Raw genomic sequence first — 17,662 nt, forward strand, 5'->3', positions numbered from 1 at the left:
TGGCCTTGCTCTCCTGTCGTGTGACAGCCCTCCATATTTTCTGATGTCTTGAAGCAGTGTCACAAGCACCAATAGTGTAGCCAAGGTGCAGTTACAAAATTCACACACATAAATAAACAAAACTAAAATAAAATAAATAAAATAAATTTACAAAATATATATATATATTTTTCAGGTCCAGAATTTGGGCCCAGAGCACCGATTAATAACGGCTGGAGTCGGGCAGCACTAGGTTACAACTTGCATTGCTGGCTGTATCTTGTGAGGTTAAGCCTAACACTCACACACACACAGAAAATAAATTGACAAAATAGATATATATTTTTTTCAGGTCCAGAATTTTGGCCCAGAGCACCGATTGATGATGACTGGAGTCCGACAGCACTAGGTTGCAACTTGCATTGCTGGCTGTATCTTGTGCAGTTAAGCCTAACACTCACACACACACAGAAAATAAATTGACAAAATAGATATATATTTTTTTCAGGTCCAGACCTTGGGCCCAGTGCACCGATTGATTGACGACTGGAGTCGGGCAGCACTAGGTTGCAACTTGTGTTGCTGGCTGTATCTTGTGTGATAAAGCCTAACATACACACACACAGAAAATGATTACACAATAAATACACCTTTATTATTCTTTTTTACAGGTCCAGACCTTGGGCACAGAGCACCGATTGATGACGACTGGAGGAGGGCAGCACTAGGTTGCAACTTGCTTTGCTGGCTGTATCTTGTGAGGTTAAACCTAACATGCACACACACACAAAAAAAATATTACACAAAAATACACTTTTATTGTTTTTTGTTGCAATATATATATATTAATTTATTTTAGTCCAGAACTTGGGCCCAGATGGATGCAGCAGACAGCACATTACCAGTCCATAATGAATCAGCACCAGCCCAGGACACAGCAGACAGCACAGCACCAGCCAAGAATGTTTCAGCACCAGCCAAGAATACAGCAGACAGCACAGCACCAGCCCTGAATGGATCAGCACCAGTCCAGGACACAGCAGAATGCACAGCACCAGCCCAGAATGGATCAGCACCAGCCCAGGACACAGCAGACATCACAGCACCAGCACCTCTCCCAGCCCTACACTACCCACCGTCCCTGTTCAGTCTCCACAGCCGGAGTGAAATGGCATCCGCCGCGTGGTCCCTATATACTACATTGATAATAGAGACAAAAGCTTGCGAGCCGCGAGATTTCCGACTCTATGGTTTTGCGTCGGTTTGAGATCCGAGTCAGGTGGGAAACCCCAAGCATGCTTGGATCCGACTCGGATCTTCTAAATTCGGGTGGGTTTGGATCTCTGAGATAAAAACCCGCTCATCTCTACTTGAAATGTCTTTGCACTAAGTTCTGCTGCTCCCTATCTTACCAAGGGATAAGATGGGGAGTGAGAGACCCATGTTTTACAGTAACCCTTAGAAACAACAGTCAAAATCATTTCCTTGGTATAGCCGTTCATTTCTACTTTCTATTGTCTTGACCTTTAAGGCATAGGAAAATAAATGAGAGAACTACTGGGTTGTAGATGGGAACTGATAGGAATGTTAGAGGTGAGTGAAAACAAATATCATCTGCACCATTTTAATTGACATTAATGAAGGTTGTTCTGTATTAATACATGCTGTTTGACAACCAGGGAATGCCATCATTAATACATATACTAAACTATATATGTATATTTGATTGCTGTTATTTATAATAAGGTAAAAGTTCTCAAGAATTTGAAATAAAGTGCATATGTGATTAAATTATAGCAGCAGATAGTAGCATAAAGAGCAAAATTTAAAATAGCAGCAAAAGATTATAAGGTGCAACTGTTGTTTAATCAATTACAGTTACTTTCATGAAAACATAATTTCATAAGAGGTACATCTACCATGGCAGTGATAAAATGGTGGCTGTTTATGGTGATGAAAGTCCATCATATGACACTGTTGTGAGGAGGAAAAGGAACTTTCAACCTGGACACATGTCCCTCTCAGATGAGCCTCCACCCAGGAGACCCTCGATCACGGATGATCTTGACATGGTGAAGAAAGTGGAGGCTCTTGTCCTTGAAGACAGACAAATAACCATTGAAGTGATCCTGAAAGAAGTTGGTCTTAGTTGTGGAAGTGTGTCATCATGATGGGCTCCCTGCTTGCTAACCCCATTTCAGAAGAAAACTTGATGTGCACTTTCGCAGCAGATGTTGGAGCAGGATGAAGAGAATTGTGAATGCTGGGTCTACCTGTATGACCTAGAGACAAAAGAAATGAGAAAGGAGTGGAAACACCCCCCCACCACCCTTCCAAAAAGGCTAAGGTGCAGAAATCTACAGGGGGTCATGCTGTCGTTTTTTTGGGACTGTCGTAGTGTAATCCTTGCCAATTCCTTCCGAAGGGTCAGACCATCACCAGCGCTTACTACTTCACCCTTCTGCAGAAACTGCGAGATGCTGTGAAAGAAAAGCACCAAAAATAATTACACTTGTTCTCCCTTTACCTTTATGGCAGGAAACATCCTGGTCAGACCAGAACACATTGCAGTATCTGGCACAAATAAACGATCTCTGAATACTGTAATTACTGATTCTTCTATTTCTGGTCCATCATCAATTTAATAAAAATATAGTAAGTGGCACTTCGTAATATTGGGTCACTGGAACTGCAGATGTGATGTTATATAAATAAAATATAATAATAATATTAATAATAATAATAATAATAATAATAATATAAAAAATGTGCTGTTGCTCATAGTAACGAAACATATTGTGTTTATTTTTTAATTTAAAGACAAATATCTAATAGGTCTTCACAGGCTTACTAAGATGGAGTGTAGAGGGTTAAACAGAAACAGAAACAAAATATTAATGATTCATATCACATTGTAGCGTCGTCACCTGGTTAGGTTAATATTTAATCATCATAATAATTGTCATAAGATCACTGCACATAGTGATACTTTTATAGTCAGCTGTGTATAATGAGAATAAATAACTATAGGATTCTGCTGTATATAAAGAGAACAGCCATACATATTACTATAAGGCTACAGATACAGGTCAGATACTCATCCAATCCTGTGCGACGGAAGACAAGAGAATGCAAGACAGGTCCAAGTTGAAGCTTTATCATGTGCATGGGATGGATTCCAGGGACCACCTTAAATGTTACTTTGAATCAGAAAGCGTGTTCAGAGAAGAGGCAGTGGTGTTTATTATGGAGAAACTGCACAGCGCATTAGTAACAGGTTTGTATATAGGATAAATTGTTGCCTCAGATATATAACATGGTTATTTGGAGTATCAGAAAAATTAAATTGGAGACTCTATAGTGTACAGGCTGGGGTGTAGTATAGGCAGAGTCAGCAGAGCTCTTGTTTGAGTTCTGACCACTTGGGAGCACTAAGTGTGGTGGACAGGCAGTTTTTCTTTTCTTTAAACATTTTAAATATAGACCGCCATGATTGCTCAGTCCACTGATCCAAAAATGGAACTGCAGCTGGGCAGGAATAGCACAGACACAGAAGAAAAGAAGTCAAGGAGTAGAGCAGATCTGGTAAGAGCTGTAGAAAAGACAGAGGGCCTGATTCAGAGTTGGGAATAGAGAGAGAGAGAGATAGCAATTAACTGTGTACCTGGACAAACCATGTTGCAATGCAAGGAGTGTAAATACATAATTTTTTTTGCATGTAGGGTAAATACTCTCTGCTTTTACATGTAACCCACAAATACTGCACAGCTTTATTATTACTTTACAATTTGCATGTCAGTTTGGACACGTCCTCCCAAATCTAATTATCTCTGCACATTTTAAATCTGCCCCACCTGCAGTGAAGCCTGGTTTCACCAAGATGATGAGTTTAGAGAGTTATCTCTCTCTATTCCCAACTCTGAATCAGGCCCAGAGTGTGTAGAGTATCCAGAAAGGCAGGTGTGTGTGTTTGTGTGTATTTGTGTGTGTGTGTGTTTGTGTATCTGTGTGTTTGTGTTTGTGTGTGTGTGTATTTGTGTGTGTGTTTGAAGGAGGGGTGCACAGCATTGCTACTAGGGCATTAATGATCTTCTTTCCATGGGTGTCTAGATCCATGGAGTCAGTGCTCAGGTCTACATTACTGAGTGAGACCTGAGTGAGACCTACCCTCACACCCCAATTCCTCAGCTTTAAAATACTTTTTTTGAAATAGAACCTGTAGTAGCCTCTGTCTAATAGAACAATCCTGTTATCTCGTGGCCTCTCTCCCTTATGTCACTTTCCAAAAGTGCATCATCAGGTACTGGTACAACCATCTCACCTGGTGCTGATACCTCACCATATGCATGCACAGGCTCAGGGAAAAGGATGTACAAACAACCCCATACCGCTGTGTCATAGATCCCCCTGAGACATACACTATCTGCCCTAATCACACCCCAGCAAAATACACTACTCATCCTACCCTATTGGTAACAGTGACATACACTACCCTCCCTTCCCTATGGTACCAGTGACATACACTACCCACTCTACCCTATGGTACCAGTGACATACACTACCCACCCTTCCCTATGGTACCAGTGACATACACTACCCACCCGACCCTATGGTACCAGTGACATACACTACCCACCTTACCCTATGGTACCAGTGACATACACTACCCACCCTTCCCTATGGTACCAGTGACATACACTACCCACCCGACCCAATGGTACCAGTGACATACACTACCCACCTTACCCTATGGTACCAGTGACATACACTACCCACCTGACCCTATGGTACCAGTGAAATACACTACCTACCCTATCCTATGGTACTGGTGACAAACACTACCCACCCTTCCCTATGGTATCAGTGACATACACTACCCACCCTACCCTATGGTACCAGTGACATACACTACCTACCCTATCCTATGGTACCAGTGATATACACTACCTACCCTATCCTATGGTACTGGTGACATACACTACCCACCCTTCCCTATGGTATCAGTGACATACACTACCCACCCTACCCTATGGTATCAGTGGCATACACTACCCATCCTACCCAATGGTACCAGTGACATACACTAACGACCCTACCCTATAATACCAGTTACACACACTACCCACCTTTACCCTATGGTACCAGTGACATAAACTACCCACCCTACCCTATGGTACCAGTGACACACTCTACCCACCCTACCCTATGGTACCAGTGACATACACTACATGCCCTGTATCTCTGGCCCCATCAACATATACTACCTTCCCTAAACTACAGTTTCAGGGACATACACTACACACCTGACCCCTTAGTCTCCAAGAAATACAGTAAATGCCTTGCCCAGGAATGTACACTAACAACCCTATCTCCTGGCCCCTTAGACATACAGTACCCCAACTCCCAGCCCTCTGTAACACACCACTCTCCCAACCTCCAGGCTCTGAAACATACACTGCCCACCCTAGCGGCCCCAGGGACATACACAACCTGCCCTACCCCCGGCGACAGGGACATAAACTATCCATTCTACCTCTCCCAAACCAGGGACATACACTACCCACCCTACCCCTCCCCCTTTCCCCCAAACACCATCATGGCTTCTGTCTTTATTTTATTTGCAGGAGGTGTATATATTATGTTCTATTTTATTTTAGAAACACAATATATTTAGTTTGATTGTTTGAGAATGTAATTAAATAAATTACTCCATAATAGGTGCTGCCCTTCCTGTACACTTGCTGCATCTCAGCCCCATGTGCTGACTAGAGACACACTTCTGTACTGCAGGATGGGGGTGCCATAACATGTGCCTGCTCTGGGTGCCGCAGCTCCATGCAGGTGCGCCGAGAGGGGGGGGAAGCGGGTACAGATTACCCGGGCCTGGACATGGCAGGGGGCCCGGGCCGCCCACAGCAAACCACCGTTTTGCCTTTTTTTTCTACTTCAGGGTCCATAGGGTATCCACAGGATACCTTGGGGGTATAGGTGTGACGTCAGTCGCAGGGCACCAAAGAGTTAAGCTTTCAGCCTCCCAGGATGCACTAGGTCCCCCTCCTATACCCCGCCCCCGGGCCAAGGCACCTCAGTTTAGTTTGGTGCCCGGCCGGAGTCGGGTGCACCTGTTGGAGTGGGGGCTAGAAGAGCCCCTGAAGCTTTTTCTTCATGCAGCTGTGGCTGCACATCTGGATGAACAGCATGGACAGTCAGTCCTGACGTCCATGCTGTCTTCCCTACACCCCGCCGGTACCAGAACGCCGGTACTGATCCGGGGATGCTGGTGGGCGTCTGGGGTCACAGCTAGCGGTGACCCCAGATGTTCCGGACCATGGCCGGATTCAAGGGGGACAGAGGTAAGCAGCGGGGTCCCGCGGTGGGTCCCCGCTGATCACATGGTCCTAAGTCCCCAGGCAGGGGGCTCCCTGGGGACTGGCTGCAGCGTGGAGCCAGGCGACCAACCTGCGCTTCCACTACCCCCTGGGACAGCGGACCGCAGCAGAGCGGTAGCGCTGCGGCGTCCCAGGGGTTAAATGCATGCCAGGGGAGCGCGCCTTCCCTGTCTCACAGCCGGCGCCTCCCCCGCTGCACACAGCCCTCTCTGCACTGTGCTGACTGGTCCTGTGTCAGCGCTCCTCCCCCAGGCCAGCTTCTCTCTGCTCCTCGGCGGCCATCTTCTCTGCAACGCATGGTGAACGCTGCTGGAAGTCTGGAAGGAAGCATTGTGGTCTGGGTCCCCCCGCATACCTCTCCTCCGCTGTGGCTCAGGTCTGTGTATGCAGCGCTGTGTCCTATCAGGCCCTGTGTCTGTGTAGTTGAGTGATCAGCGCTGTTAGTGCAGGAATTGTTATTTCTCTGCATTGTATGTGACTGTGCTAGCGCTGCCTGTAACTTTTCTTCTCTAAACTGTCAGCTTTATTACTGTCCCTGTTCTTTCTGCTAAAGCCCTTGTGGTGCGGTGCTGCAGGGTGGTCTCTCGCCTATTTAATACTTAATTGGTGAGAGAGGTCACATACGTGGTGCCATCATGTCTGAAAGTGATTTTCCCCTCCGGCTACAGTGTACCACGTGCAAAGTACCGTTAGCGGAGGGGGAGGGTAGCGCGGAGGGCCATTGCCGGCAGTGTTTGTCCATGGCGCGGCCTATTACGGTTACAGCACCGGTACAGGAGCTGCCCTGGGCTTGTTTCGCTCAGGCGTTAACAGCTTTAGTGGGCCAGTTAGCTCCGCAGCCCGCGTTTACTCCGATGGGTTTGTCCCAGCAGTCTGTGGTGTTGTCACCCATGCAGGGGTTCCCACGACAATTGGTGGTACCCCACAGTCTCCCTATTTCCCCGCTCCCGGGTTCTCAGGAGCCAGCGTGGGTTAACTCCCTGACGAGTGCTGTACAGCACTTGTCGGATGTGTTGCAAGGGGAGTCTGTGATGCGGCCTCATAAAAGGCCGGTGGCGTCTCTGTCCGCTCCTTAGGAGGATGACGAAGGGACGTCTGATAATGGGGAGATTCTGGATCCTTACGATCAGGAACCTTTCCATACTAAGGACGCTGATGCTAAGTCCAAAGTATATATTCCTGGACTTATTCGGGCGGTCCGCACAGCCTTGGTGATTGAGGACGAAGTTCCCCCAGCGGCTAAATCTAAGTATGCCTTTTTCAAAGATGTGAAGGGCGATGCCACAGTCTTTCCTCTTTCGGGTCAGTTGGTGGACCATTTAGAGGAGGCGTGGAAACAACCTGGCAAAAGATACCAGCCGCAGAGACGCCTGGCGGTGGCTTATCCGTTCGCGGATAATTATTTTGCTAAGTGTGAATCCCCTCCACAGGTGGATTCTCACGTGACCCGTCTTGTCCGTAGTGCCACATTGCCGATGCCATCCATGTCCTCCCTTAAGGATGCTACGGACCGCAAGGTAGAAATCTGCCTGAAGTCCGCTTATTCCCTTGCAGGGGGGGCAGCACGGCCGGCTATGGCCATTTGCTGGGTTGCCAGAGCGATGGAGCGCTGGGCGGATTCATTAGAGGCTTCTTTTGAATCCGACTGTCCGGCCGAACAGGCGGAGTTGATTGGCAATCTCCGTGATTCGGCCACCTACATCAACGAGGCGGCTCTAGACATTAGTACTCTGGTGTCTAGAATTTCTTCAGCAGCGGTAGCTGCTCGTCGCACCTTGTGGCTGAGATCCTGGAAGGCGGATGCAGATCCAAGAAAGGTCTGGAAGCGTTGCCGTTTACCGGAGAAGTTCTCTTCGGTCCGGATCTGGATAAGATTGTGGCCACGCTGGCGGCAGCCAAATCTGCTTGTCTCCCGTCGGCCGCTGCTCCTTCTGGTTCTGGACCATCGTCTTTTCGGTCATCTAGGGCCCAGAGGCAGGCCCAAACCACAGTCGTTTCCTCGACAGGCTGGCCCTAAGAAATCGGTCAAGCCCCGGAAACAGGCATGGAGTACCAGACGTCCGGCCCCCAAGCCAGATGACAAGCCTGCGGCCTGATGGTCCGGGTCTCCCCTTGGGGGATCCCAGGGTGGGAGGCCGCCTGCTGCAGTTCTCCCGGTGTTGGTCGTTCACTACGACAGACACTTGGGTTCTGGAGGTGGTCTCTCACGGGTACGCCCTCTCCTTCCGGCACAGACCCCCGGCTCGATTCTTCACCACGGGTCTACCATCAGACCGGAACAAGGCTACGGAGCTGCGGAAGGTATTGCACACTATGCTCCAGGCTGGAGTTATAGTGCCTGTTCCATTCTCCCAGAGGGGCCAGGGTTTCTATTCAAATCTATTTTTGGTACAGAAACCCAATGGGTCATATCGTCCGATTCTCAACCTCAAAGCACTCAACAAGTCTTTGCGGGTCCCGAAGTTTCGGATGGAGACCCTACGGTCCATCATTCTGGCGCTGGAACCTGGGGACTACATGGTGTCATTGAACTTACAGGACGCTATGGCGGTCATGGCGGCTTCTCTGCGGCTGCAAGGAGTCCGCATGTTGCCGTACTTGGACGACCTGTTATTGGTGGCAGGATCTCCAGAGCTCCTGTTACACCACTTGGACCTGACCATTGCACTGCTGCAATGGCACGGCTGGCTAATCAACTGGCAGAAGTCCACTCTAATCCCGTCTCGGAGGATTCTGCATCTTGGAGCCTTATTGGACTCGGGACAGCAAAGGATCTTCGTGACGGAGGACAAGATCTCTGCTTTACAGTCAAGGGTGCGCAGTTGTCTGCACAGCCGCCGGGTGTCCTTACACTCGGCGATGAGGTTACTGGGCTCCATGGTGTCGGTGTTCGACATGGTGGAATACGCCCAGTTTCACTCCAGACCTCTGCAGCACCTGATCCTGTCCAAGTGGAACGGGCTGCCTCAGTCTCTGAAGTTCCAGACGATTGTGCTCACCCCGGAGGTTCGCCTGTCCCTAGCATGGTGGTTAAAGACGACCCACCTCAACAAGGGACGTCCGTTCTGGGTTCCAAATTGGGTCCTGTTGACAACGGACGCCAGTCTTGGGGCTGGGGAGCAGTTTCGGGTCCACACTTGTTCCAGGGCAGGTGGACACCGACAGAAGCGGAGCTTCCAATAAATATCTTGGAACTCCGTGCGGTCTTCAATGCTCTCCTGCAGGCACAGCGGTTTCTCCAGGGTCACCCGGTGCAGGTCCAGTCGGACAATGCTACCACCGTGGCCTACATAAACAGGCAAGGAGGAACTCGCAGTCGGGCGGCTCTCGTAGAGGTCTCTCGGATCCTGGTTTGGGCGGAGCGCAATCTTCCGGCCATATCAGCGGTCTTCATCCCGGGAGTGCTAAATTGGGAGGCGGACTTTCTAAGTCGCCAGGACGTTCATCCAGGGGAATGGTCCCTGCACCCGGACGTTTTTCAACTACTGGTGGACAGGTGGGGTCTTCCAGAAATCGACCTCATGGCGTCCCGGCACAACAACAAGTTGCCGGTGTACGGGTCTCGCACAAGAGACGAAGGGGCGTCTCTGGTGGATGCTCTGTCCGTCCGGTGGACGTTCAGGTTCACATACCTGTTCCCTCCGGTCTCCCTTCTTCCATGGGTAATCCGGAAATTCAAACAGGAAGGAGGGACGCTCCTGTTGATAGCTCCCGCGTGGCCCAGACGGCACTGGTTCTCAGACCTTCAGGGTCTGTCCGTGGACAGTCCTCTGCGGTTGCCGCTACGACCGGACCTTCTGTCTCAGGGTCCTTGTCTTCACCCGGACCTGACTCGGCTGTCTTTGGCGGCGTGGCTGTTGAGACGGCCATGCTGAGGTCCTGGGGGTTTTCCAGCTCTGTGGTGCGTACCATGTTACGAGCTCGGAAACCGTCTTCCGCGAGGATATACCATCGCGTGTGGCATACGTTCTTCCAGTGGTGTCGACCGAGAGGTTATGCACCGCGGGAGTTTCGTCTGTCTCGGATTCTCGCCTTCCTGCAAGCGGGACTAGATCATGGGCTTCGCCTTGCTTCTTTGAAGGTACAGGTTTCGGCCCTATCTGTCTGGTTTCACCGTAGGATTGCTACAATCCCGGATGTGCGCACCTTTATGCAAGGTGTTCTCCGTATTCAGCCGCCCTTTGTTCCACCTGTGGCGCCTTGGGATTTGGCTGTGGTCCTGAGGGCTCTCCAAGGACCGCCGTTTGAACCACTGGGCTCAGTGGATATTAAATGGCTAACAGCTAGGACTGTTTTCCTTCTGGCCGTTGCTTCAGCCAGACGTGTTTCTGAGTTAGGGGCTTTTCTTGTAGACCCCCTTTCTTGGTTTTTCATGGGAACAGGGCAGTGCTCCGCACTCGGCCCGAGTTTCTTCCCAAAGTTGTTTCCCAGTTTCATGTTAACGAGGAAATAGTTGTTCCGGCCTTTAACTCACCGGGTCTTTCCGTGGGTGAGGCCTCTTTGGATGTTGTGCGGGCCTTAAGGACTTATGTTGACCGCACTTCTTTGTTTAGGAAGTCGGACGCTTTGTTGTCCTCTATGGCTTCTGTAAAAAGGGTTGGCCTGCTTCAAAGCAAACTTTGGCAGCCTGGATCCGTATGGCTATTTCTGAAGCTTATCTTCATGAAGGCCTACCGGTCCCTCCTTCTCTGAAGGCTCATTCCACTAGGTCTGTGGGTCCTTCGTGGGCAGCTCGACGTGGTGCCTCGGCAGTTCAGATCTGCAAGGCTGCTACGTGGTCTTCTGTCCATACCTTCGTGAGGTATTACAGGTTTGACACCTTCGCCTCTCAGGATGCTTCCTTCGGGCGGCGGATTCTCCTTTCTGCACAGGAGCGTCCCCACCCTTAAAGGATACTGCTTTGGGACATCCCCAAGGTATCCTGTGGATACCCTATGGACCCTGAAGTAGAAAATATGAGATATGGTAAGAACTTACCCTTGTTATCTCTATTTCTACGAAGTCCATAGGGTTCCACAGGACTCCCGCCCTGTCGCACCTGTGCTGCAGATGGGCTTTGCTCTGGTCACCGGTTTTCCGTCTCCCTCTGGTGAGAATGTGATTCTTGTATGTGTCCAGATCTTTGTTCTTTCTCTTCCTTCTCCTCCTCCGGCCTATGGCTTGGTAACTAACTGAGGTGCCTTGGCCCGGGGGCGGGGTATAGGAGGGGGACCTAGTGCATCCTGGGAGGCTGAAAGCTTAACTCTTTGGTGCCCTGCGACTGACGTCACACCTATACCCCCAAGGTATCCTGTGGAACCCTATGGACTTTGTAGAAATAGAGATAACAAGGGTAAGTTCTTACCATATCTCATATTTTTTCCCCCAACCTACTCTTTTACTCTTATGCACTCCCTAACGGGTGGTAGTACGCGTGGGGAAAAGGGATGGATGGTCACCGGCCACACTGTCTTGTGTGTCAGGTCAGGTGCCACTTACTTGTTGCATTGCAGCCGCGCCGCTGTGGAGCGAATGCTCTCGCGAGATGATGACATCCTCATCTCACATGGCTCAGTCTCATAGCAGGCATGGCCGGGCACCAGGCACCACTTCCATGCTCCGGGGCGAGCGGTGAGCAGGGACTGGGAGGGGCCAGGATTACTGAAAGGCAGTCTGGGTGCCTTGTTTATGTGGTGTAGCAGACTGAGCAGAGAGCTCAGAGCAGCAGACACAGTGAGTGAGAAGTCTGTGAAGGAAGGGAAGAGCCGAGCGCGCCACTGACTGCTGTAAGTCTGTGAGTTGGATGTCTATGAATCTATGATGGTACTATGGTGCTGCAACTACCTGCTGCTGAAAGTTCTAAAATATCTATAAATTCTATATAATTTATAAAAATGCATCCATCACCAGTAGTGTATATTTGTTAAAATATATCTGATATATATCATATATAGATAGCTATATCTATCTAATCATGTATGAAACATATATATATATATATATATATATATAGTTATGCAAGGTCCAGTATGCGCTGGTTTTGATAAGGATGCTGCTAATTGAGTGCTCTCATGGTAGAGCTTATTTCCCCTTCATGCTAGGGACCTGGAAGTGACATGAGTGAGGGAAGAAGTGCAGTTCCATGCACATTAAAGCCACGCAAAGAAGAAAGTTGTCCCACCTAAAGAAGAAAGTTGTCCCTTTGCGGACTCGCTGCGCTTGCCAAGCTTCGGGCACGGTGGCTCGCCACGCTTGCCAAATGGTTATATTCCCCCTCTATGCCCACTTGGATGGTAGGGAGTGACGCTGGACACTGGCTGATGATATCTGGGTCCTCTCCAAGAAGGGGATTTAGACACTACTGTGCCCTCATGCTGATGATATAGACACGCCCCCTAAGAGGTGCAGCCCTGCCCCTAACATGCTGTGTCCACACTCCCTCCAGGGGGACCCGGGAAGCTGCTGTACCGGGGCTGAGGATTTCTCTTGACAGCCCTGGCTCCATGCTACACCTCTGTGTACAGGATAACTACATTATTTTACTACTGTGTGTAATGGGAACAGGTGAAACTCTCCCTGCTCACAGAGAGATGTCAGCTACAGACATCACTTCCACCCATGGTTCTTTGTCTCTCAGCTGGAAGAGCACTAACCCACCAAATATTATACACACAGCACAGAAATCGCGGCAAACTCAAGAATCATAGAAATACAGTATCTTCCTTTTATTGAAACACAGAAACTTGTGGAATAATATCTAATGTATTGGATATACTGTATAAACTTATATCACAGATGCTATTTTGTTGTATTTGCTTTTTTGCCAACCCAATGTCTCATGTATACCATGTGCCCATTACAGTCACACAGCTGTGGGAAATTCATTAACTCTTGGATTGGCAGACATTTATTTCATTGGCATAGATGAAGGCACCCAGGATTGTGCCTGGAAACATACACCATGAAATCTGTATCAGTATGTGACCAATGCTGGGACTCACATTATCTATCTTTGCTGCTAACTCACTGTAACTATATATAATGTAAAAATTCTTCTTATCTGAATCTTCCCTGCAGGTCGTATTAAAGGGGAAACTTTGATTGACATCAGTTTAGGATCCATCGTTCATCATCTTTTTGTTATCAGTGAATATTTTAAGGAGATCATTGTACTAAAATTAAGAGAGTCCTGTATTATGGAACTTAACAAATGGGTGAACACCCGCACTGGGGCTTTTGATTGGACTCATGCATCTAAGATTGCTACCAAGCTGGGAGGCATCAGGTAAAATGTGACTCTATACATAGGAGTACATAAATGTTGAGCCAATTTAAAAAAAAAAATCATATCAAAAGGGATGTAGCTAGCTTGTCAATGCCCGGAATGCCAGCCGTTGAAATCCCGATGTTGGAAGCCCGACTTGGGACCAAAGATAAGTGTCGAAATGCTGATGCCTTTTATTAGCCCCATGCCGAAATCCCGACAAGCCAACATTCCAAACGATGATAAGAAGAGTCCCTTAGCTGTTAGCCGTGGGTTGGAAGGGTTAGGTTTAGGAAGCATAGCGGGGCTTAAGGTTAGGTTTTGAGGCTGGAGGTTAGGATTAGACACCACTAGGGGCAATTAGGCTTAGAAAACACTGGGGGGGGGTTAGGGTAAGGCACTAAGGGGGGATGGATAGGTTTAGGCATCAGGAGGGAGGGTTAGGTTTAGGCATAAAGAGGGAGGGTTGGGGTGAGGGATAGGGAGGGTTATGGTTAGGGAAAGAAGGGGAAAAGGGGAGAGGGTTAGTACCAATTCCATATCAAAAATATCACTTAAAGAACAACTGTTTTAGTTTTGAATGGAGATCAGAGAATTAGGTGAAAATAGTGAATATTTCCTAGTTGGTGGCTGCATTCCTCCGGATTTAGCAGTTCTAATTGTGCAAATAGTCGTCTAGTAATGAAAAATGTAATTAGGATACTTTACACATAAAGAGCACATTCAGTGTTACAAGTAAAGTGTTTATGTTCTTTGAGATGATTTTTTGTTTTTACGTTTTTTTTATGGCTGTGATATAAAAAAATTGAAGTAAAACAAACAGTTCTGCTCTGTTCCTTGAACCCATGGGCATAACTACCATAGTTTCAAGGGGTGCAGCTGCTATGGAGCCCAGAGCTGAGGGAGGCCCATCTTTCCGGTCAAAGGTACATGTGTTTTATACATTTTTCACCATTGTGTGGTCCAATGGAACCCTTACAAACTTTTGCTAATGGGCCTTCAAATATTAATTTACACCCCTGCTTGAACCTGCTCTATTACCTAAAATAATTGGTTTATTATTTTAGCGTGGAAGAACAAGACAAGGAAGAAAAGGTGAAGGAAACGATTAAACGCATTGTGCAATTTGACTTCAGCAAAGAAAACCTCACAGATCCGGTGATGTTACCACAAGCCGACTGTCTACTCACGGCTGGGGTGCTGGATGTGGTTAGTCAGGACCAACAAGAATACATCAGAAACCTGAGGAAGATGTCAAAGTTGCTTAAACCTGGGGGATATTTTATTGTAATTGGGGGCTTAAATACCACATATTTCACAGCTGGTAATGATAGACTGCATTTATTTAACTATGATGAAAGTTTTCTAAGAAAGACCTTCAACGATGAAGGATTTGTAATTGGTTCCTGTGAGTTACTTGATAGAAAAGTAGAGAGTGATCTCATAGATTATAAGCAATTGATTATCCTTACTGCTGTCAAAGGGAATACTCAGGATGTCTGAGTAGTGGCCATTGGCTGGATGGATGATTACTTCAAAAGCTTCTTAATAACTACTGATCTAACTTAGTTATTATTACCTTCTTTAGCCCTCAGCCATTTACTAAATCTTACATACTATACAGCTCTTATGTGAAATAGATTGTTTCTATAAAAAAATTTTTTTAGTAAATGTTAATTGTTTCTAATAATCTAAAATTATAAATAAAATATTGCTATAATGGTTTGTTTTTGTGTTTTCTATTTAAAGCAAGGAGTTGGGGCATATAATGGGGAGAGGTTCTGCTACTATGATAAAAAGGTGCCGACACTCACCTAAACTGCTGTAGTTCCATGGTCAAGTTAGTTTCTCTCTTTCTATACAGTACTGTAGTTGGAATGGACTAGTCAGGTGATACAAGTTCAAGGCAGGACTGTTAGTCAATTCCAGGATTATGGAATAAGAATTACATGTTTCAGAAAAAAAATTGCCCGTTTTTAGGGCCTGATTGAGAGATGTACACTTAACCAATGGTTAACATATATCTCTGATGGTGAATGATCTGAGCATGCACAGGACATGTTCTGTGCATGTGCAGAAGTGGTCCTGTGATCTCACGTAGAAACCCTCCCAATCATTTGGGAGCTAGAGCTGGGGAGCTCCAGGGCAGTGTCTCACCCCTGTTATTTGGGAGGGATGAGACCAGGGTCTGCATCAATGGATACAGATTTCCTGGCCTTGCTGCTGCCAGGACCTGGTTAGGCTGTGATAAGCTTCAGCTACCGTAGCCTGGCCAAAGGGACAACCATCGCAACCAATGGTCACTATGGTTGGGATGCTGAGTCCAGGCTGCGACCTTGGTCTCAGCGCTGGGATCACAGATGCAGCAAGGAAATGTCTTTTTCCCACAGATACCTCCTGCTACATTTGCATTTGAGATGGACGAAATTGCACAGCTGCTTGTGTGCTGCTCTATAATTCCACCCATCTCTGAATCTGGCTCTTAGTACTTTTAAAAATAACACTAATGAGAAATATGATGAGTTCTATATAGTTGGACCAATGAAGAAGATCATCAAATATTATATCTGATGTCCTTAAAGGCAATGCAGCATCGTAATATGGTTTTAGTCTATACAGTATTTATATGTGATACCTGACTCAATGCGAGATATTTAATTATAAATGTGTAAAACCCAAGCCAGTCAGATGTTACTTTTATTGTCTGACTTTGCTTATACTAACCACTAGATTTTCAGATCTATTCCAGAAAAAGGAGAGATAAACAGAGACAGAAAAACTGTGAAATGAAAGAAAAAATAGAATGAGAAAAATGGACAAGAGAGGAAACATACAAGTAAAGATGTGTTTTCTTTATAAATAAAGTCTCTAGTAGAGCGCTCCACACTGCTGCTGCACCTGACACCTACACCTTACAGCCCGGTGTTCCAAATCAACAAAATATAAATGGTGTATACACACCTGTGTCATATATATATATATATATCAGCGCTGTGTTTATATTGTTCAAAAATAAAGAAAAAAATGACTTCTATATGGCTTTAGGTAAAAAATGTATTCACAATTTGACAAAGTCAGAAATGGTATATAGCTGGCTCCAAAATATTCCAAAACACTTCACCTGCCATACAGGCAAAAATGTACTGTCCCAATAAAATTTTCCAACTGGCCAAAAAAACTGATTAATACTAGTCCTCTTTGAAGAAAGATCCAAACAGACAGTTCCCCATAAAAAAAGAAGAATTATTTAATGTAACAAAATGTCAAGGTGAAAAAATAAAAAGAAAACACTGTATCCTTTAAAACACAAATCTTCTAAAAAAAACCAGTCTCTTCCACTTCAATGGTATAAAATTTATGCACAGAAAACGAAGGGGTATCTTTCCGGACCTGTGGGGACCCAATCGCATATGGTGTAATCTGCTTTGCCTCTGTCGGTGAGTGTAGAGATATAGAGAAAATCCTATAGTACCTGATATACGCAGGATGATATTGCCTCTCAAGCGGTGGATGTTATGTAAAGCTCGGCTCTCACCCGAGACTGAACCGCTTCTCTATACACTCACCCTGGCTTGTTGGTAAATCTAATAGGCAGGGTGGTATACTCGCATCTTTTCACCCGCGGCTCCGGCTCTATGTATAGTGCGAATCCTCTTAGGTCCCGACTATGCCGGTTCTCTAATAAAGAAATATGCTCGCGGCTCTCACCCGTGGCTCCGGCTTTATGTGTATAGCAAATACACGTGGGTCCTGTCTATGCCAGTTCTCTGACTGAGCAATATGCTTGCGACTCTCACCCGCGGCTGCAGTGTTATGTGTGCTGCAAATCCATGTGGGTCCCGTCTGTACTGGTCTTTCCGACAGCTGCCTCTATCTAATTCCAAGATACCTTTTCTATGTGCCAGAAGTGAAAAAAATATATCTATAGCCTCCGTGAAGAGAGAAGAGAATGAGCTCCTAAAACTTAACAAAACTTAAAAAAGTAATGTATGTATACATATATACAAACAAACACATACACACATATAAAAATATATATTTATAAATACTA

At 46.6% G+C, this 17,662-nt stretch overlaps 1 protein-coding gene across 1 annotated transcript; it reads left to right on the forward strand.

The window, feature by feature from the left end:
- Nucleotides 1-3,108: 3,108 nt before the first annotated feature.
- LOC148509665 (nicotinamide N-methyltransferase-like) lies at nucleotides 3,109-15,114 on the forward strand. Its single transcript, XM_088442937.1, has 3 exons — nucleotides 3,109-3,256; nucleotides 13,425-13,632; nucleotides 14,679-15,114. The coding sequence occupies exons 1-3, from the start codon at nucleotides 3,109-3,111 to the stop codon at nucleotides 15,112-15,114; spliced, it is 792 nt and encodes a 263-aa protein (XP_088299063.1).
- The last annotated feature ends 2,548 nt before the right edge of the window (nucleotides 15,115-17,662 follow it).

Source organism: Taudactylus pleione, unplaced genomic scaffold, assembly GCF_031769625.1.
Source record: "Taudactylus pleione unplaced genomic scaffold, aTauple2 ptg000318l, whole genome shotgun sequence".
Classification (NCBI taxonomy): Eukaryota; Metazoa; Chordata; class Amphibia; order Anura; family Myobatrachidae; genus Taudactylus; species Taudactylus pleione.

Bases quoted from the DNA above. Each gene is read 5' to 3' on its own strand.
- LOC148509665 (XM_088442937.1), top strand. From the start codon at position 3,109: ATGCAAGACAGGTCCAAGTTGAAGCTTTATCATGTGCATGGGATGGAT. The intron at 3,257-13,424 runs GTTTGTATATAG...TCTTCCCTGCAG, and splicing joins GCACAGCGCATTAGTAACAG to GTCGTATTAAAGGGGAAACT. The intron at 13,633-14,678 runs GTAAAATGTGAC...TTATTATTTTAG, and splicing joins ACCAAGCTGGGAGGCATCAG to CGTGGAAGAACAAGACAAGG.